This window comes from Lagopus leucura, unplaced genomic scaffold, assembly GCF_019238085.1.
Source record: "Lagopus leucura isolate 7727_CA_CO unplaced genomic scaffold, USGS_WTPT01 Super-Scaffold_100157, whole genome shotgun sequence".
NCBI classification, from domain to species: domain Eukaryota; kingdom Metazoa; phylum Chordata; class Aves; order Galliformes; family Phasianidae; genus Lagopus; species Lagopus leucura.
In genome coordinates, this window is record NW_024962334.1 from 30,930,773 (window position 1) to 30,952,370 (window position 21,598).

At 39.1% G+C, this 21,598-nt stretch overlaps 1 protein-coding gene across 3 annotated transcripts in view; it reads right to left on the minus strand.

Annotated features, from left to right (window-relative positions):
- MINDY3 (MINDY lysine 48 deubiquitinase 3) overlaps positions 1-18,704 on the minus strand; it is a 48,069-nt gene extending 29,365 nt beyond the window's left edge. Inside the window, exons 1-8 of one of the 3 annotated variants that reach the window (XM_042888658.1) lie at positions 18,572-18,704; positions 12,248-12,327; positions 11,659-11,716; positions 10,712-10,882; positions 6,966-7,017; positions 5,476-5,590; positions 4,919-4,992; positions 4,083-4,162 (exon numbers count right to left, since the gene is read on the minus strand). In XM_042888658.1, the coding sequence (XP_042744592.1) occupies positions 4,083-4,162; positions 4,919-4,992; positions 5,476-5,590; positions 6,966-7,017; positions 10,712-10,882; positions 11,659-11,716; positions 12,248-12,327; positions 18,572-18,668 (727 nt within the window). In that variant the 5' untranslated portion in view covers positions 18,669-18,704. Of the gene's footprint in view, positions 1-4,082; positions 4,163-4,918; positions 4,993-5,475; positions 5,591-6,965; positions 7,018-10,711; positions 10,886-11,658; positions 11,717-12,247; positions 12,328-13,939; positions 13,953-18,571 lie in introns of those variants that run through there. The other 2 variants (XM_042888657.1, XM_042888659.1) reach the window with 2 other exon arrangements.
- Positions 18,705-21,598: the final 2,894 nt, after the last annotated feature.

A 21,598-nucleotide genomic window follows, 5' to 3' on the forward strand; every position in this document is an offset into this window, starting at 1 on the left:
TACCAACTTTCATTTATCATACAGACCTCAAGCACACACAGCTGGCAAAGCAGCTGAACTATTTACATACTAATGGATTGAAAGAGGACTTCGAGAGCCTTTTTTAAAGCTTTTCTGAGTACAAATTCAGGTTTAGAAACCAATCATAATTGTAAGGATTTGAAGGAATTCTGGGCTTACATGTATGCCATCTCAACAGTGAACCAATATCAGTGCCATGCTTCCTTCAAGAAATTTAACTCACTGAATTTTCCAGCAGTGGATAACAGTCATAATAGATGATTTAAGTTTTTTTTCCCTCCACTACAGAGAAAAACAAAACCAAACTTACAAACTAGCTCATTTAATACCTTTGTGGACTGTAAGCAGCTTTAGAGCTGCTAGTTATACATGTAGAAAGACCTCTTTGCAGCCTATAATTCTTAATCCTTGAACGCACAGTTTCAGATCTATCTTCACACGTGGGACTGCATAGATATTACCTTTCAAAACTCCATTATCTCACTGACTTAAAACTGCTGTTTGCAGTATTTTAGATAATTCATCTTCATTTGAGCCACAGTCAAGAGAACTCAAGATCCTTCACACTAGGGAACAGCTTTTACTGTTAAATGACACACTAATATGTATATGAAGGGAAACAAATGATAAACAAAGAATTCAGAATGCAAGGAAGAGGACCAAGGGGTAACATTCACTATTCAGAAAATAATGATTCAAGTTATAACTAACAGGTTGTCCAGACATGTGGCAGAGCATTCCTTCAAGTATACGTTCCAAAGCTGCTTGAACATGGTCCCAGATAATACGCTCTGGGCATCTTTGCTTGAGCAGGGGAGTTGGACCATACAGCCTGCAGAGATGCCTTACAACTTCAACGATTCTAACCATTCTAAGTAGCAGCAGAGTATGAATATCCTAAGTAACCAGTAATCAAGCTAGACAGACCATGTATCTGAAAGCTATTAGGTTAGCTTCAGTCTGTAGAAGAAACTCTCACCTAACAATCAGCCAACAGAAGAGAGACAAACAAAAATCCCTGTTAGGCTGCATAACAGCATACAAAGGGAGTCTAGCAGCACTAGCTAAAACTTAAACCCTGCACATATCCTCTCCATACAGAAGGAAGTAGCACCTTTGAAGAAACCTTACGGTAACACCAAACATCATCTACAAAACTGAGTATATATGCCTCGGGTCAGAAAGTCAGATTTTTCTTTTTTTAAAGTTTTTGCAAATGTAAGCAGATTTCTAAAAAGGAAGAAAATCAGAACTTTTAAAGGATGCTCTGGCAAAACTAATAATGATTTCAAAATTTAATGAGACTGTTACAAACTGTATCAGAATACTACCACCTAGTGATGGATTGAAACATCACAAACTCTTGGAACTATTTAGAAAACAAAAAAACACCAAGATGATTACAGCATTTCATTTTTTCCATATTAAATTGCTGTTTCCTCTTCTTCTTGAGAACAACAGGAAGCTCACTCTAACATCAGTGAAGTTTTGGACTTAAAACACTGAACTGAAAATAAGCTGGGTAGCTGAGGCAAAAATACAGATGCCACATAACTCAGAATGTAAAAATAAAAAAGATTTCTCAAGGATTTCTGTATTCAGAACCTCTTCAAACAATAACTTCAACTACTCTGACTTCCACTCCTCTGCAATATTTCCTGTTCCCTGCTCCCCTTCAACACCTCCTCTTGATTTCCATTATTTCCTTACTACCAGCCTAGGAAGGCTGCATAGGCAGAGTAGTTACACTACCAGTACACCTGTTGACTGATGAAGCAAGAGGCAACAAAGGACTTCCGCATGCAGTCACTCCTAATGGAGGCAGTAATTCCCCTTTTTTTTGTGTGTGTGTGTGTGCATTGCTTGTCTGTCTCTGGCAGTTCTCACTTGCCATGAAACTCACAAGAACCTTTCCTAAAAATCCAGATGCAAAATTTAACTTCAGCTAGCTATGTCCAAAATTATTTGATGAACGAAGAACAGACAAATGAATAACAACTGTCATATATTTGTCTTTTAAAAATAAATACTACTCCCTGTGCCTTTCTACAATTATGCACATAGTTCTGGGAAAAAAAAATAGAATAAGAATTTAGTATTCTTAGAAAAAGATTTCCATCTTGAAGTACTAATGAATAAGGTCTCTCAGAAATGTAATCTGAAAGATAAAGAAGGGAAAGAACTGCAAGATCTTAAAAATAGTTAAGACAGACACATTCAAGGTTGCAGATCCTAATGAAACTCCTCGTATCAACCTGTAGCTAGATAAAATACATCTGGGAAAATTAATTATTACTTTATGTATCAAAGAGAAAGGAGGTGCCCAGAGACTAGAAAAGACAAAATAAGGTAGGGTACTTAACAGAAACAATGAAAAATGCTGAAAAGAAAATCCCTGAACAAAGGATGATTTTAACCTCCAAATAATCTTGCAACAGTAATCAATATGCATGCAAGAGAATGATCAAAATCAAAGAACAGCCAGTATAGACTCATCAATAATAAACCACAGTAATCCAATCTTAATGCCCTGGAAAGAAGCCTAGCAAAGAAAAGTGCTACAATACCCAAATGACATGCTGACAAGCCTGATGCAAAAGTATAGCCTCCATGGAATCATAATCAAGTAGAAGTCTAAAAAGTCTCAAAGGAGATTACACTAACTGTTCATTGTAAAACCAGTGCATTTCAATTCAGATTTTGAATGGAGACTAATATGAACCTATCCTAAGTCAGCATTTCCGCAATGACTGACATTACAGGAAATCCTTGTGAAATATGTGCCAATGAACCTGAGATGTACTTCATAGCAGTATGGGAGAGAAGATGAACATCTTCAGAATTCAAAGCATTTATTGCTTTAAGACCATCTTTTTGTATGAAATAAAGGAAATTAAACAACAACAAAAAAAATATCACAGTAGCGCAATACTTGGGAAGACAACATCAAGGGAAAAAACAAAACAAATGAGGATCTGGACAAGTACCAGCACATCAGTAAAAGAATCATTAAGTACTTGTAACCAGGCATGGTAGAACCCCAGAATAATTCACATTGAACATGATCTTTAGAGGATACCTACTTCAAACACCTACTCAATGCAGGCCCAACTATATCAAGAGACTGCAGAAAGCTGTGGCCAGTTGAGTTGTAAGCATCTCCATGGATGGGGATTCCACAACCTATCCAGGCAGCCTGTTCCAGCATTCGACCATTCTCCTGGGAGAAGTTATTTCCCTGGTACTGAGATGGAGTTTCCATGTTACAGCTTCTGGTCACAGACTCTTGTTCTTCCACTACACACCTCCAAAAAGAGTCAGGCTGTTTTCTCAACACCTCCCATAAGACAGTCATATAAGCTCCCTGCATTGAATTCACCTCTTAGAATGAAGCAAAAGTATGCCCTCCACCTCTACTTATGCATCATGTGCTCAGCCCCACTTACCTTCATGGTCATCCACTGAACTTGCTCAACTTTGTCAATGCCTCCCTCACGCTGGGGAGCCCAAAATGGGACAGAAAGCTCCAGGGTCAAATAGACAGAAACATTTCTGGCTTGACTCCTAATGCAGCCTAAGATGCTGCTGTACCTCTTCAGAAGGACACACTCTGATGACTCATGTGCAAACTACTGTTCACATGTTCAAGCTACTTTCTTAAAAAACTACCTGCTCAATGCTCGCTAACGCTGGTGCACAGAATTATTCCATCTGCCCTGGATGAATTTCATGAGGTTCCCAACAGCTCATTTATCTAGCCTGATGAAGTCACTCTGAATAGTGGCCTGCCTCCAGTGCACTGGCGTATCTTCATGACTTGCTGAGACTGCATGCCATTCCACGAACCAAGCCATCAGGTATCTTACCATCTCAGTCTGTAGCTGACAATCACTGATACCAACATCAGCGATTTTGTGCAAGTATGCTTCATTTTCATTACATGTCTGCTTAAATCCAAGGACAGAAACAAGGAGAAATCGAAGCAAAATACATGGTATTCCAAATGTGTAGGAGAGCATCTTATACTATGTAAAAATTATGAATAAGCATAATCAACTTACTCATTCCTGAACATTCTCTGTCTCCATCCCACACGTTAGAAACAGCATGCCCCGTCAACAGGAGGTTAATCAAACTTTGGCTATGTAATAAAAAGAAATAGCCTATTAAAATGGATAAAAATTACTTCTTAAAAAGTAGTTACATTTAACAAAAGAAAAAATATTTTATTATTTATGCAGTTGAGGAGATATCCTTAACTTTCTTTAAAAAAAATTACAGGGTATTTGTAATTCAACAACACTAATATGATTCCAACTCTTTCTATTGTACAACCAAGATGTTATAATCGCAATATAAACAAGAGAGTAAGGCAAAGCAGACAACGATAACAAAAAGAGAATAAGTGGAAGAGCTTACCCTTCGGTTGAGCTCACCAGAAGACACCAAAAGAGGGGATCTCCAGAAGAGATCCTTCCCCTCTGGTAGCCAGCTCTTAAATAGGTCCAGGAGGGGTGGAGCCTGGTTCCACCCCTTCTGGCAGCACAGGTGAATTGCCTTCACCTGTGCTCCTCTGGCTGACTCATGGCTCACCTCAGGTGATTAATCAGAGGTTCAGGCCATGACTCAGCAGTTCCCATACATCTATCAAATGATTTCATATAAAAATGTAGCCCTGAATTTGAGAATTCTTCCTCTGAAAACTCAGCATTAACATGAGACTTTGCTCAGAACTCACAAGAGGGAATAACCAGTGAAAACAGATATGCTGTGATAATTGTTGCTTTCACTTGCTGTAAAGTCGTGATTGAATCCTTCTAATAATGCCAGTAATTTCTTAAAAAATGAGCACATTTATCTATTTTAAGTAGCAGCAACCACACCTTTTCCAACTTACCTTCCATGACCATAAACAGGATCTATCAATGGCTCAGTTGCATCCTCAATTTCATTTTTTATGTTTTCACTACCCTGCAGAAACATAACAAGTGGTTTTGCTCTCTTCAGGATTGAACAGCAACATTTACAACAACAGAACATAATCCCAAAACATTAGGAGGCTGATATCATGTTAACTGAGACATGAACACATTTATTTTTCATGACAGCAAACAGAAACGCAAAGCAAGAAAACGCAGTAGTGAAACAATGCTATAGGGAGACTGATGTTCTTATGTAATGAAAAGAAACCAAAACACACTCATTTCTCCTGATACCAGGGATATACAAGGATGTTCTAAAATCTGTAATTCTCCCAGATAAGAGATTGAAACAAGGGATTGAACTTCTTATATTTTTATGCTGCATATGAATTGCAGCATGAGTGAAGATACTATTCTATTCTATCCACTTAGATTTATTAGCTGACTTCAGTGTTACGGTTTTATAGAGAAAGGGTTACATGACCAAACATTCTGTTAACGAAGGTACACAATAATCAAACAACCCACAAACCTTTGTCAGTATCACAGAGTACAGAAAGAGTAATACTCCAAATCTGTTTGTCCACACTGAATATTGATCCCAAATTGCATCCTTCAGCTCAGGGAAGCTTTTGAATGCACGTTTGCTAAAGACAAAAAGCAACAGAAAAAAAGAACCTATTGAGATGAAATAGTCACGAAGCACAAGCAAGCCATACTAAGATACCTAACATGAAAATGTTCAAGTAAAACAGTCTACAACTAGTGTTATACACATAGCAGCTGTTCTGTAGTTATTGTAATTGCCACAGAGTCATGAGCATTTACCCACAAGATGATAATAAATCTGGAGCAAGGTGTAAAAACGTACATTTTAAACACAATCAACAAGGTTAAAGTCATGTATTTTTGTGAACAAGTTGAGTAGTTTAAACCAGGAATTCTACTAAATGTTACTGAAATGATGATAGACCACGTGCCCCAGAATAAAGTTTGCATTGCACACTATACTGACAGATCTTCAGATCATAAGTGATAGAGAAAAATATCACTAGGTAAAAAGTATTTCAGCCTTTAGAAGTAATTACTACATTTCCCTTGAGAATTTGACATTATTATATTCCAGCTTTTGGGAAAAAAAAAAAAAGAAAAGAAAAAACAACATTCGAAGTGGTACATCCACATTTGGGAAAATACCTGGATGCTGCCTGGACAATTACATAACGCCAAGTGATCTTGTATTTAAAAATAAAAGGTAAAGAAAAAATTGGAGAAAGGAAGAGTTCCATCAGATTGCAGTGAAGTAACACACTTGCCCCTTCTTGGGAAATTAACAGCTGAGCACTGCTTTCCAAACAAATATTAGCTTTCGTTGAGTAACTCAAACTAGATCACGTTCTCTGCTTATCCGTACATTTGAACCCATATGCGAGTTTTCTCCAGCCAACACTTGAAAAATTTAAATAGTCGAGGCAAATTCATGAAATCTACTGCTCAACTTGCTCAAAAGGCAGAAAAAGGGGTGAAAAATCAAAATGGGTATAAGTAATTTATAGACTGTGATTTGGGAACAAGTAAGTGTTTGGATTAGATGAAGTTACGGAAATTGTAATGTTCTCTTCTTTCTTTATGCAACTATAGCTTGTTCCTTCAACCTATTATTACTACTGAAGACAAAAATCAGCAGTTATTTCAGTTCTTCTGAGTATTAGAGATCTTAAACTTCATTCAATATGAATCTTAACTAGCTGTGTTTATTCAGCAATTCCACGTTATTACATTGCTCCAGTTTTAAAGTCAAATTTTTGTGTTCCAGACAATATTCAATTTCAAACTGAAAATGCAAAATAAACAAACAAAAAAAATCAACATAAAAATCCAAACCCCCAAACTGAAATTTGAAATCCAAATTTAACCTGATGTGTAACACACAAGAAGTTCTTCAACAAAGCCCCTCCAGGGCTATGAATATTAGTGTTACTTCAAAATATTGTATTTTAAATGTTACAACATATTACTTACTGAATTAATGCATGAAATCGCTCAAAGCCAAGCTCTTCCACAGCCAAGGCAGCTATACACAAGAGACACTTTTCAGCACTACACATGGCAAAAAATGACACAAGATACACACAGCAAGCTAGTATACTTTCAAGCTTTAACTACATTTTTAATCCTCCCTTGACATTTTCACTTTTTAACTAGTTAGTGTAAAACTGATCAAGTGCAACATTAAGATTCCACCATACAAATCAGCGAGTATTTCTATTTGGAGTAATCAATTTATTAAAAGCACAGAGCCACTGGATTGTGCAGCTTTCATAATATTTGTCAAATGCTAAGCTGTTGATTTTATACAAATCATGACTGTCAAAGTCATCAAGCATATGCATGCTACAGATGTAACTTCGCAGGTCAGTAAGTATTATTTCCTAGAAAAGCAAGCATGATCATTGGGATCATTTTATCAATGTAGAGAAGCTGTATTTTTTCTTTTTACTGAAATTTGTTTCTTGTTTTTCCTCTTTTAATACTAATTCAGTACTCATCACAAAAAAAAAGAGCAGAATTAAAGTGTTACATGTTCTGTTTTTACACAAGTTTTTCCATTATTTTCTGTTAACAATGGTTACATAATCTCCCAAGTGTTACTTCTAAAACAAAACAAAACAAAAAATACAGCATTTAGTGTCTTCCCAAGTTCAACACAGGCTTTATATCTTTGTTCCCACTCATAACATTTTCAAGCCAGGGAGATTAAATGAACTTTTAAAGATGTGCCAGTTCTGTAATTATCAAATTCTGATAAGCATTCAGATATTAAGACTGTAGAAGTCTCCAGTGCCCTTTTCCCTTAAGTACTTTATCTACCTGTGAGTGGAGTAAAACACAAAACAGCTTGCTGACACAGGCCACTCTGCTAACGTTTTAAATAATGTCTTATCATTTAGCTATTGAATGGCTTCCTAGGATTTCTGTTGAAGACCTGAAGCCATTGGAGTTAAACCTACCGAGCAATTCTTCCCACAACTGTAGCAATGGCTTTTTACCCCTTTTCTGACTGGTTTTCTGAAAGGTATGTTTGGTTTGCCCATATACAAATACAACTGATTCTCCAGCAGCAGAATAATTTCATTTCCTACCCCAGAAACAAGGCAGTGGTTTATTTTTATCTTTTGAACAATTATAACTACAAAAAACCCACCAAAACTGGGTTTCCAAGAACAAAATTAGACTTAAAGATTAAAATATTTTTGAAAAATATGAAACAAAATATTAGACTACACTGCAGAAAATTTCCAAACCAAGCCTTTTTTTTTTTTTTTTTTTGAAATAACACAAAAGTATTTTAATAAAGAAGACTAAATGCTAAAGGACTCCCAAAGAGTTGATGCGTTTTCAGCAGAAAGTTAGAGGGAATAAACCATATAAAGCAACCTTTGAACCTGGGAACTTGCACTACTACAGCCAATGCATGGCCAACAACAATCACTAGAATACATCACAAAAGCAGATGAAAAATGCTACTGCATTCAGTAAGTGTGTTTGAATCCTTGTTTTGTTCACACACCAAGATTACAGGCAGTTCCATTCTGTTACTACAGAACAGATTGAAATGGTTAGAGAAGCACTGTTCGAAACAAAGGTAAAGAAGGAGAAATCCTAAAGAGAAGTGCAGACAGACTTAACCCAAACAAAGCTATAAAGACAGTACTTAGTGGAGAGGGAAAGTATGAACTGCAATAGAGCACGAGCTGTGTGAAAAATACAGTAATACAGGAATTCTACAGTGTGGTAACCATCTAATCACATTTTAAGTTTCCATATATCACAATTTTTATTGAAAACTTATTCCCACATTCAATTCCCAAGTAGCACCAGCCTGCCACGAGGAATTGCATCTCTAAGACTCCTCTGCCACCCTACATCACCTCTCAAGTCCCAGAAACTATGACAATGTCAGCTTCTATTCTTACTGGTTACAGCAACTAAGCAAGAATTAAACTCATTCCTTTGCACTAGCAACAACACAACTCTGCATTATTAACAATACCTACTCACTCATATCTTTCTCCCTAGTCTAACCAGGCAGCAGCTGAAATTCTTTTTTAGTTAAAGCAGCAGGATTTTAAGAAGAAAGCACTACAAAGTTCATCTTAAATCAGGGGATGTATAGCATTATATAATGTAAAATTAAAATACTGATTGAACTGTAGGGTACATAGAACAGGGACATTCACACTCTAGCAGGAATGTAGAATAGTGCTAGTAGAATATGAACGCTCAAGGAGATTAATGTTCGTGACAAAAGCATTCTGCTCATAGTGATTGCATTCTAGGGTATTAAGGACAAAGGCAGGCAGGACTTGTAGAGAATCAGGAAAAACACAGATAGAACTGACTGGTTCACTGTTAATGTTGAGGATAAAATTGTTAACATTGAGGTTGTGCTTAAAAAGACCTCCTGAACACACTTGTCAGAGTTCCTCAGAACGAGGCCATATATTAACCCAAAAGGAAATAAAAAACTATTGATAAACAGGCTCTGCTTCACTTTCTCTTCAAATGAAAAGTCATAATATGAGCAAGAGCTTCACAGACACGTGGAAAAGCAGACAAAATTAGGAATTTCAAAGTTAAAACCACTTCAACTTTCAAAGGAAGATTTTTTTTCATTTTAAATGCAGAAGAGTTGCAGATGCAACTTCCCATGTAGTGTTTCTTCTTTATAAAAATGTAGCTCACTTTGGAACTTATATGTGGTGACTTTTTTCCCCAATTAAGTAAAATTATCATTTAAGCCCTCTAAAACACATGAAGCATTTGACAGCAGATGAAGATGACTTGTGCCATAAAGAGCTCCAGCACTACTAATTGCTGCAGCTAGCTTTACACATACAGATCTACAATTCTTACTTTGTAATTATGTCACAAAGTGGTGAATGACAGATACCTTCCGTCAAAAGATGGCACCTTTATAAGCATGTTCTCATGTGAAGAGTTTTTCATACTTCTCAAAGGGCACATTGAGAACAAAAACTAAAAGAAAAAGAAGCTTAACTTTTAACATGTTAGATATCCCCTACTAATGATTAATAAATACATCTCAATGATCACGTGCACAAAAAAAATTTCCAAATCACTGGAACCACAATAGTTACATACGACTTGATGTCATATCAGTGTAACAGGAGATGTTCAGTAACTACTGAAGAAATCAAGACATTTGAATAAAGTAGGTAAAGGAAAAATTCTAACCTACAAAATAGTTGGTTAATCTACTAAAAGGTCACTTGATTAAGCTGTTCTGGTATCACATGGAAGCAAACAAAGGGAAGAATGCTACTTTTTCCCAACAGAATCCAGAATATTTCAGAATCAATTCAGCTTTGAAGAGTTTCTTGTAAATGCTTTTCTGAAATACAGCTACAAATGGCCAGTTAAAATATTCCTCTGGTGTCAGAAAGCATGCCTTTTTTCCCCCAAAGTTAAAAGAAAAAGGCCTTGAATTACAAAAACAAACCTGAAAAGTTCGTGCAAATTGCTCAAACTCAAGAGAATAACATCTCTAATAACCCTGGTGATAGAAATCATATGCCTTTCACAAAAAGGATTAATGCCTGATTAAAACAGACAAATATCTACTACTGCTAATGGAATAACAAAGGTGAAAACCTCATCTGTACACTAATAAGAGCAAGAGACCCTTAAAAACAACACAATACTTTTCTAAGTAATAGAGAATTTAGAACAGAAATACATCTTACAAGGTTGTTCCTCTTGATGACTGGATTCTGCAGGACCTTCAGAAATACTAGCAGTTTCTTCAGTTGTTTTTCCTCTTATCCATGTTGCCAGAGAGTACGACTCAGAGTTATCAGAGCAAGCCATTTCCAAAATATCACATAATGTGTGACAGAGAAGGTTTTTCTGCTCTACTTCTGAAAGATCAGAAACCTACATGAGTTCAACTGCTGCTAATCAGTATCTTACATATGCGTCTAGTATTTTTTTATACTCTAAACAATTATGTAAGTTCACCTTAACTTATTAATGCTGACTACTCTGTGATAATACTGGACCACAGAATCATAAAGCCATCTTTAGAGAAACATGTTTTAATACGATTTCTAACCTATTCCCTGTTTTAGTAATAGGTTTCAGTTAATCAAGTATTTCTAAAGCACGCAAGTGCTGTGGTCTGACTTGGACTTCACAAATAGGAATTCAGAGAGACTTTGGGTTGTTTAGCGTGAAGAGAGCAAGGCTTTGGCAAAACATTATAGCCTTTTGTTATATAAAGAGAGCTTGTAAGAGAGAAACGCTATTTTTTTTTTTCTTTTTTAACCAGGGCCTGTAGTAATAGAATCAGGGACAATGGTTTTTAAACTTTAAGATGGTAAATTTACATGATATATGAGGAAGGAATATTTTACAGTGATGACAGTGAGGCACTGAAGCAGGTAACCTAGAGAAGCAGCGGATGCCCCATCACTGGAAGACCGGATTGGGCTCCGAACAACCTGATCAAGCAAAAACTATCCCTGCCTGTGGCAGGAGAGTATACTAGGTGATCTCTGTGCTTCTTCCAACCCAACCCAAACCATCCCATCATTCTATACAGTATACATACTATGTCTTTTTTTTTTTTTTTTTTTTTTTTTTTTTTTTTTTTAGCTCTCACATGAAATAAAAGAAAAAGCAGTCTCAGTACCTGGACAGTCTCTCCAAGTAGACTTTTCACTGGCAAAAAGCCTCTTCAAGAGGAACGCCTTTGATATCAAAGCATCAAATAAAGATTAAAATACAAACAGCATCAAATTTTACATTTCACTACAAGCTCTATACCAAAGTATTTCTGCATGTTATTAGTTTCAAACTTCTTGTTCTTCACTAAGACACCTGAAGCCTGCACTGTTTACTGATTTTTCCCATTCAACGTAACCACAGAGGTGCCTGAAAATATTAGGTTCAATCTCAGTAACACTGAATCAAGCACACTTCAGAGTATTTAAACAAACACCTCCAGACTCACAGGACTTCAGTAACAGACGCAAATTTTGCAATATGTAACTGAGGAGGAGTACCGAGTCACCCAGAGATCAAAAATCCCCTTCAGTATTTACTCAAATTGCTGATTTAACCATTGCAAATTAAAATTTGCACAACAGATTAAAGAGAACCGATACAATAACCAGTAATCTATTGCAATAATTTCTGTACTTTAGTTCCACATATGCTCTGAAAAGAACAAAATTTGGACTTGTTAATCTTAAATCCTTGCTGCAATAAATACATCTTACCTGCACAGGTGCAATCACTGCACAAGGGCCACCTTCAAATTGCTCTAAAGCAGTTGATTCAGATTCACTAAAGACAAATCCTGTCAAATGGAAAACAGGCAGTATTTAGTGAAATACATAAACAAGGGTGTTTAAATATCATTGTCCCCTAATAGAAAAGACATTTGTTTTGTTTGTTTTTAAAAGATTAAACGAGTCTCCTAGATCTCCCTCTGCCCCCAGTCATGCAGCAGAATGTCTTTAAACTATCTGAACCAAAAAGAAACAGGTAAGAGGAGAAATAATTATCTCAGCAAAGAAATAACGGACATAAAGAGCTAACAGCTAGAGTGTTATTTTTTTAAACAGTAAGACTATCAAAGTACGTGTAGCTGAATATTTCAACCATAGTTTTTAATGTAATATATCTTACAAATCAATTAAATTGTGTTTATTATTTAAAATATTTTGTCTCGAATACATTAAAAAAATGTTTTTTAAAATCACTTTTTGAGCATTACCGAGCACACATGGTACACTTTCATTGCCTATGAAGAGCATTATGTATCAGTGCTGCCTAATAAGGCTGAAATATGACGATTAACTCAAATACTCACTTAAAACCACCAAAGCAAGCATCTTAGCAGTGGCATTTCACAGTACAGACACTGTACTAAGCAAAATGCAACGCCACCTATTTTCCCTTCTCCATCTTTACAAGCAGATTTATTTTTACTGTCATGTAATAGGGCAAATGCTGGAACCAATACTGCAGAATTATTTGCTATCACTTTGTTCTTAAACTTCTCAAGACATGCTAATTCACAGTTTGCACTTCTCAGGTAAAAGCATGCACATGAACAATTAATTCGATGAAGCTGATGCACAACAACTTACAGTGAGTGGCAGTTTACATTATTTTTTAAATGCCAGTAAGATAGTGCTAAAGTAACGTTCATGTAATCTAGAAACCATGCAACTACAGCCAGTAACTAACAAATGCAAGCAAGTGGGGACAGGAAAAAAAAGAAAATACACATGCATACTTCCTTACAGTGTCAGTCTCAGTGGAATATTCAACACACCTTTCCCACAGTTTCTCCTTTCCCTGGTTCTGTACCATTACACCCTGCTGTATCAGATGATAGCCCCCCCAACTTCTGGGTGCGAGTCCGAACGAGGGCAACGTATCTCCTGGTGCAGACTTCTGCACTACTGCACAAGAGGCACATCATCCCAAACAGCACCAGAGAGCACTGCGCACATCTGAGGGCAGCTTTCATCACAGAAATGATACTTGTGCAACACCAGTGTGAAAAAACCTGCAAGGTGTACAGTACAGCTGCAGTTCTGAAAAGTGCACTTTCCCCTGTATGTGACTGCAAGGCTCTAGCTTTTCTGAACCATGTGCAGTACAATGTGCAGATGTGTTTTATATCCAAACCTCAGGTGACTGTTATGCCTCAGATCCAGCATGAAAATGTATTAATCCATACTTCAAAACCTGCACTAGTGTGAATTCCACTGTTCAGGTGCCCTAAAATGAAACATGCCCATCATTTCAACTATCTGAATTAGTTTGTGCACACTTATCTGCATTAAAATGTGTTTCTTTCTGCTTTGAAGCATTATTGCATGCCAGCTAAGCACACTGCAGCAACATTTTTTTTTAGTTTATTTTAATGATTTAACCACCACAGTAGAAGAACATACTTGGATGTGGTACCACTAAGCCACACTTAGAACTCTTGGCCTTGTTTCATATTTTTCCAGTTTCTTAGAGAAAGCACGAACTGTCTCAGCTCACCCTGCCCTGTTTTTCAAAACTGCCTCCTAAAAAAAGAAAATCCAGTGAGATTCACCAAGGTGAAATTCAGGAAAGATGACACAACACTAATACCATCCACAACTTGACAGAACACAACCACAGCAAAATCATATGCAAAACCTAAAGCAGTATTTTCTTTTCAGCTAATCACTGCTTATTGCTCAATAGATGTCATGATGGAGCAAGAATAAAACAAAACCAACCCACTGAAACCAATCAAACCAAAGGTGTTGTTTTCCTTCTTAAAATGTCTATGAAATCTGAAGTCAGCTCAGGTAGCATTTCAGACACCAGCACTGAAGTCTTTCTGGCTTCAAAACTACCACAGCCTGCAATCACATCTCCTTACTTTTTTTTTTTCTCTTCAAAATAACCACATCTTAAGCAATCTCTACTCCTTGCCCCCACACTCTTGCAATGATCCACAAGAATGGTCTGGCCATCTTCTAAGCTACCAGATAAGACCAGCATCTCCCATCTGTCCTATTTTCTACTAATTCTCAACCTCAACAAATTACTTCCATCATACAGCTCCTTTCATTCAAGAAAAAAACACCAAGGTAAAATAATGCAGCTGATTTAACCCTTTTGTTCCCCTACCATCTACCTGCTTTAATCCATAAGTACTGTTATCATATTACATCAATCACACCAGTATCATTTGCCTTGCATGCCATTTACAACCTTATCAACTGCTCCACTGACCTCATTCGTTTTTCCACCACCACTGTTCTTCTGCCTTATCCTCCTGTCTGTGTGGAGTACATTCAGACTCCTGTTTTAATCGCTGTCACCAATATTTTCAGATACAGTGTCTATACTACTTGTAATCTGTCTTCATGTACTTTGTTTACTCTTGACCAACGTTTTACTTTTCTCATTTTCCCCAGATCTGACATTTACCAATGCTCATACTTCTTATGTCTAGTTCTCAATTCTTTTGCCCACGCTTTGCTTAACAAATGTACAGCTTAGTTACCTGCTACCATAAAAAACCCAAACAACTCTACTTAAGAGGTCAGGATGTCCTGGAAGGATTTGAGGAAATTACACCAATTAAATGGCAGGCTGCTGACTGAACTGGGCAACTACCTGCTAGAAAACAAAGTATGGTTCCAACCTGTCTCCTCCTGTTCAGATCTGTCAAAAATATAGCTCCGTGAAACTTCAGAACTTCAACAGATGTGTACACTGCCCAGAGCTTTCATTAAGCCTGTCACCCTTATCAGGAGAGGTATCTTGACACTACTACAGCCTTTCTTAAGGTAAGGACAGCATATTATCCAATTTTCCTCTTTGGATCCAGGCAGCAAAGAGATTTAGGTTTCACTATTTAGATAACTGTGTTATGGGCATTTCACATTCTTATTGCTTTACTTCATCCCAACTACATCAGCCACCATGCCTGTTAGCCAGAGAATATAACCTTCTCATTATCTTAATTTACATGTTCACACCCCATTTTGGGCAGCGAATGATACCTTCTATTCCTCTTCCAGTTTAACAGTGCTGAGGGGGTGTTATTTACAGATAATATCAATTCCTCTAAATAAACTAATGAACAAATATTTCCCCCGCCAAAGCCTCCTTTTCAAAGCAGCGATCTCCATGGTATGGCAGATTTCAGCATTTTGGTACAAAATGAAATTCACTAAATGTAGCACAGAAACTAGCAATGAAGTCTATAACACTGGATATGTGCTGCATATGTGATAGTGGATAGATAGGAGGTTGAGGGAAGGCCTAGTCTGTCAAATTTCAAGAAAAGAAAAAGGATTCATTTGGTCCTGAATCAAATGAGTGATGATTCCTGTGAAGCAGGAACCCATTGTTCAGTCAGTTGTGCACCTTCTGTCAGCACAGACCCATCTCAATTACACAGGAGCTTTGGCTCAGAGCTCTCAGAAGCATTCCAAAGACCATAACTCAAAAGCCACAGGCCAAGGCATACTTTCTTAAGTTTGATAGCATTGGTAAAACAGCAACTTCAAAAATAGTTTCACCAAAGAATGTAAAGAAAGAGTACTTAGAGCAGACAGTAGTAACAAGTATGGGTGGGACAAAAACTACAATCACTTCTTCCACCTGTTCGTATGCCAACATTTGTCTTGCACCTTAACTGCAAATAATAAGAAAAACATATTTCTTTTCTTTCTGATTAACTGTTTGCACTGAGTAGCACGGAACTCAATGAGACAGAAAAAAGAAAAATGCTGATATTTCATAAAGCTTAGTTATTAAAATACTAAAAAGTACATAACTAACAGTCACTACTCTTCTCTGATCACCCAAATGAATTAAAATTAACTTAAATTCAAATGAACAGTCTTCAAATTGCTAGCTCCACTTCAGACTTAAAGAGAGGCAGGCGCATCATTCCTCCTAAAAAATGTATCTGCTTGTCTAGTAAAAATACATTCCTCTGGAATCCCTAATTTGCTCATGGTCTAACAATAGTAAAGTTCCAGACACTTATAAGCTATACTGCAGAATGTAGCTCCTCAACTAAGGATGCAAAAAAAGCCAATCTTGTGCTATTTAAACATACTAGGCTAAACAAAAGAGATCCAAAAAAGGAAACCTGGAAAGAAAACGGGAGACATGAGAACTGGAAGGAAACAGATCTCTCTACGCTGTATGTTACACATATGTATGTCAATAGCAATATCAATTCATACTATGCTTTTGAGGTTAAGCAACTCTTTTGAAAAGGCTGATCCATGTCTTTCCAAAGACCAGTGAGAAAACAGCTTAGGTAACTGCAAAATGACATTGCACTCAAACCTGCCAGACACTAACTGCTGCATAGCACAGACGCAGCACACCTCAGGGCTGATCTGCAGAGCAACTTTATGAATGGAATCTATATCCTGGATCAATGAAAGAAAGTATTCCCAACACATGCATGCTTCTTTATGGTTCAGCCCTCCTACCACCTTCCCCAGTCACTATATACCAGGAAACAGTGAAGTGCAGACCAAGTAAGCCCTTGCTTGGAGTACACCCTGAGCACTCTGATAAATGAAATTCCCTGGGTTCAAACTGCAAGTTCTGCAATGATGCAGAAAGATTTTTCTTAGAGGGGAAAAACAAACAAACAACAACACAGGAAAAAACCCACCACACAAATAAAAAACAATCAACAGCTTCACAATTTTGTGTTTGCAAGTTCTGGAATCAAAAGAAGGTATTTAAAGTTGCCAATGCATCATGGAGTGGGAATTATTTCCAATTCTTGAACCATCATTAACTTCAAACTGCATATCCACTTCAGTCAGTTAAGTTCTGCTAACTGGTCATGCATCAGTCAACGTGCTCCCATAATACATTACAGAGAATACATTTAAGACAAGACAGGGACACAGACTGACATCTTATGTGTCATTTCTATCAGTAAGTTGCCTTATTATCCCTTATAACTGTAGGTTTCATACAATACCAGAAAATTCCCATCAAGAAGAAGTTATGCACAGGATTCATGTGTAATTTACTATGGAAAAAAAAAAAAATAAGAAAACCACATTACAAATACCCTATGGCCCACTATTGCTGCCTTGTTTCTGGCCACCTTGCAAAGATCATAGAATATCATGAGTTGGAAGGGACCCATAAGGATCACCGAGTCAAACTCTTTGGCCCCACACGGGACCACCCAAGAACCAACCCACACCCCGAGTGCATTGCTCAGATGCTTCTTCAACTCTAGCCAGCCTGGTGTCAGCACCACTCGCTGGGCAGCCTGTTCCAGTGCCTGACTACTCTCCACTGAAGAACCTTTCCGTGATACCTAAGGTGACCTCCCCTGACAGCTCCATGCCGTTCCCTCGGGTCCTGTCGCTGTCACACAGAGCAGAGCCTAGCGCCGCTTCTCCACTCCCAGTGAGGAGCTGCAGCCGCCATCAGGCCTCCCCTCAGCTCCTCTGCTCTGGGCTGAGCAAACCCAGGGACCTCAGCCACTCCTCATGTCTTCCCCTCCAGACCCTTCACCATCTTAGTACCATGCACATGCTTCAGCTACCAAAGAACCCGTTTACAAACATCCACATCTTCTGACTCACGCCTGTCCTGCTTTAGAAAAGGCCGTTTGTGACCGCCCTGTTTTTGAAGTATGAAAGGCACCGCAGCACTCCTGCTTCCACAAACTATGCAAGATAATGAAATAAGATACCCTTGAGAGACATGCAAGAAACACGTTTCCTTTCCTATTCAAATTCGAGGCAAAAGACGCCCAAGCTGCAAAAACAAACAAACAAATCCACCCCAATTACTTAGAACCAAAACTGCTGCATCATTTTCCCGAGGGCTCCACGCCCTGCGTGACGGGAATGTGCCCTCACACTGCCCCGCGCCCCCAAACAGTGCCACAGGGCCACGGGGCCCCCGGCACGCACGCGGGGACGCATGCAGAGGCAGAGGGCGGCGCCGCCCCGCCCCACAGGTGGGAGCCGAGCCCAGTGGAGGCCCCGCGGGGCCCGGGCCGAGCGGAGGGGAACGCGGGACACCGCGCACGCAGCTACCTTGCGCCCAACGGCAGAATATGGTGTCGGCCAGCCCGCGGGGCCCGGCTTTCTTGCCCCACACCAGGTGCACGAGCTCCTGGCCCACCTCGGACATGACGGGGCGGCGGCGGCGGCCCCCGGGGCCGGGAGGGCGAGGCGGGGCCGGCGAAGGAGGCGGCTACGGCAGCCGCTGCCCCTGCGCAGGGGAGGGGCCGGGCCGAGCCGGGCTCCTAGCGGAGCTGCGCAGGCGCCGCAGACTCTTTTCTTACTCCCCGGCTGGCGCTTCCGCTTCCCGTGTGGCGCGCCGTGCTCGCGGAGCCTGAGGAGGGCTTGGCTGAGGGTAGGCGGGCGAGGAGTGGAGGGTCCCTGACGAGGTCGGCAGCGGGACGGCAGTCTGTGAAGGCACGGCACAGTGTGCGGGTTTTTTTTGGGTTTTTTTAAAGGTGAAGCCAAATGGTGTCCCACTGCCAGTACTGCGCGTCGTGAGCAGCCCCAGTGCGACAGCAGTACCTGTACAGAATGACAGAATGCTATCATACAATCGTTACGCTTGGAAAAGGCTTCTAGGGTCACCTAGTCCAATCCTCGCCCCATCACCACCATGTCCGTGGCGCATCTACTCGTTTCTCAAACGGCCACAGGGTCCGTGATTCCAGCACCTCCCCAGGCAGCCCGTGCCAGCGCCTCACCGCGCTTCCTGAGAACTTCCAACCTGAACCTCCCCTTGCACGACAAGGCCATTCCCTCCCACCCTGTCACAGCTACCTGGGACAAGTGTCCTCAACCCTCTCCTAACTCCTGGGCTTTCAAGGCATATAAATACCTTCAGGGCGGGAAGCGAGGGGGTGGAGCCAGGCTCTTTTCAGCAGTGCCCAGTGACAGAACAAGGGGTGATAGGCACAGAACTGAAACATGGGGAGTTCCGTACAAACATGAGGAAGAGAAACCGTTGCATCATTTTCCCAAGGGCCCCACACCGCTGCCCAGAAAAGCTGTAGAATTTCCTTCTCTGGAGATATTAAAAACCCACGTGGATGCTTTGGTGTGTAACTTATAAGGAACCTGCTTTAGCAGAGCATTGGCTTAGGTGATCTCCAGAGATCCCTTACAACTCCAACAATTCTGTAACTCTGGTCTTTGGCCCTGATGCTGCATGTGCTCCCTTTTAGTTTTTGCTGCTCCTTATTACTTGTCCTAGATGCTTTATTTGAAATTGTGAGCAGTGGAGCAGCAGTGGTGAGAAAAGTTGCACTACATAACAGAGCCTTTTTAGGTTTAGTATGAGGCAAACAGAACTCAGTGTGAAGAGCTCTCATCTTTTATGTGGCTGGGTTAAGTAAGGGAACTCAGCTGTACTACCAACATATTGAGAGAGCTTGCTTTTTTAGATGGATTAAGGGTGTTGTCTTCTGTTGGAACGGAAAACAAAACATTTCAATATGAAGTCTTTCTAGATGAAACTGTAATTTATGTTCCGCTCAAAATTCTCCATCTGGAAATTGATGTGGAATATTGTGCCCATCTCTTTTTATTCAACATACAATTATTACCTTTGCAAAGATTGAATGTTTATTGAGACTGTTACATATGTAATCATGCTGAATTAACAGTGAGAACAGCCAGTGCTGGAGTGTTTGAACTTTCTCACATGTAATACCACAGAATGATCAGAAGATGGTGTGATTGTACTTTTGATTGTTAAGCGTTTTTCAGTGCATGCACAAATGAGTATTTCCTGAGTTACTGAAAAGCTATCTCTTTCTTTCGGTATTGATTAACAGTATTGATTTTGGATTTTAGGCAAATAATGCTTAAAATGTCCACGTTTAGATTTTTTTGCATAAAGAAAGAGTAGCTCCAAGCAAGTGGAATTTAATTGGATTTTGAAGTATCAAAACAAAATCAGATTCCATACATATTATAATAAGAGTGTTCTTTAGATTTAAAAGTTTTGCTTCAATGATGTGCAATAAAGTAAAATAAAAATTTACTTGTGGATTCAATACTTTGAGTGTAGTAGGTGTAGTAGGCTTGAAAATATAAGCATCCTATGAGCAGGAAGTTAATAGGAGCATTTCAAAATGGAGCAATGTTACGAGCATCGACCAATTATATACTGTTCACTGATGGGCAGTCTTTACGAGAAGAAAAAACTCAAGATTTCAGGCTGCTGAGCATACAGCTGGATGATAGTCACTGCTGTAGGGACAGGAGCTAGGTGATGCTACTACCCAGCAGCACCAAAAAACCCTAAGTGCAACAGGTTTACTTTCTCGTCATAGGGTGGAAGCCTGCTTACCAATCATATGTCTGTTATAGACCAGTAGGCGAGCTAGCAGCTAATACTCCTGTAGAGTCACAATAACCTCATATAACCCGTGCTTCATGTTATATAAGAATGATATCACTTTTAAAATGTCTCACTAGCTGTTCACTGCTGAGCACATCTGATTCTATTAATTTGCTCCATGTAGTTTGAATACTTACATGAGAAAACTTCTGTTCAGAGTTACTCACTATACAGATGAAAACAAAGTAATGAGAAACAAGATGGAAAGCAATTTGACCCATTTTGATGATTTGGTTGTCAGTACAACACATGGGGTTTGATGTAGACAAATTAATGAATCTGGGAACGAGGCAACAATCTGCCACGCAGTGGTTAGAAAAAGCATTAGGAAATTATTTTGGAAATATCACTGAAGACATTAGCTTCAGTAATACAAAGGGTAAAAGGCAAACCACACAGTCAGCTGTTGCAAGCAGCACTGGCTACACGCAAATGGGGCCACGGTTGTCATAAATTATGACTTAATCTCTCACTGATCATCTTTAAAGTTTTGAGTATTCCAAGACGAGGAAACTGAAAAAGGGGATTTGGAGAAAAGCATTGAACCAGAAGTCTGATATTTTGGAATTAGAATGTAACAGGGCTTGCGCTTTTTTCAGTTTGTTGGCTTTCTTCAATAAGGGGTAAACTATCTTCTGTATTTCAGACACAGAATGTATGTGAACTGGGGACTAAACTGTGAATGGAGAGTGTTC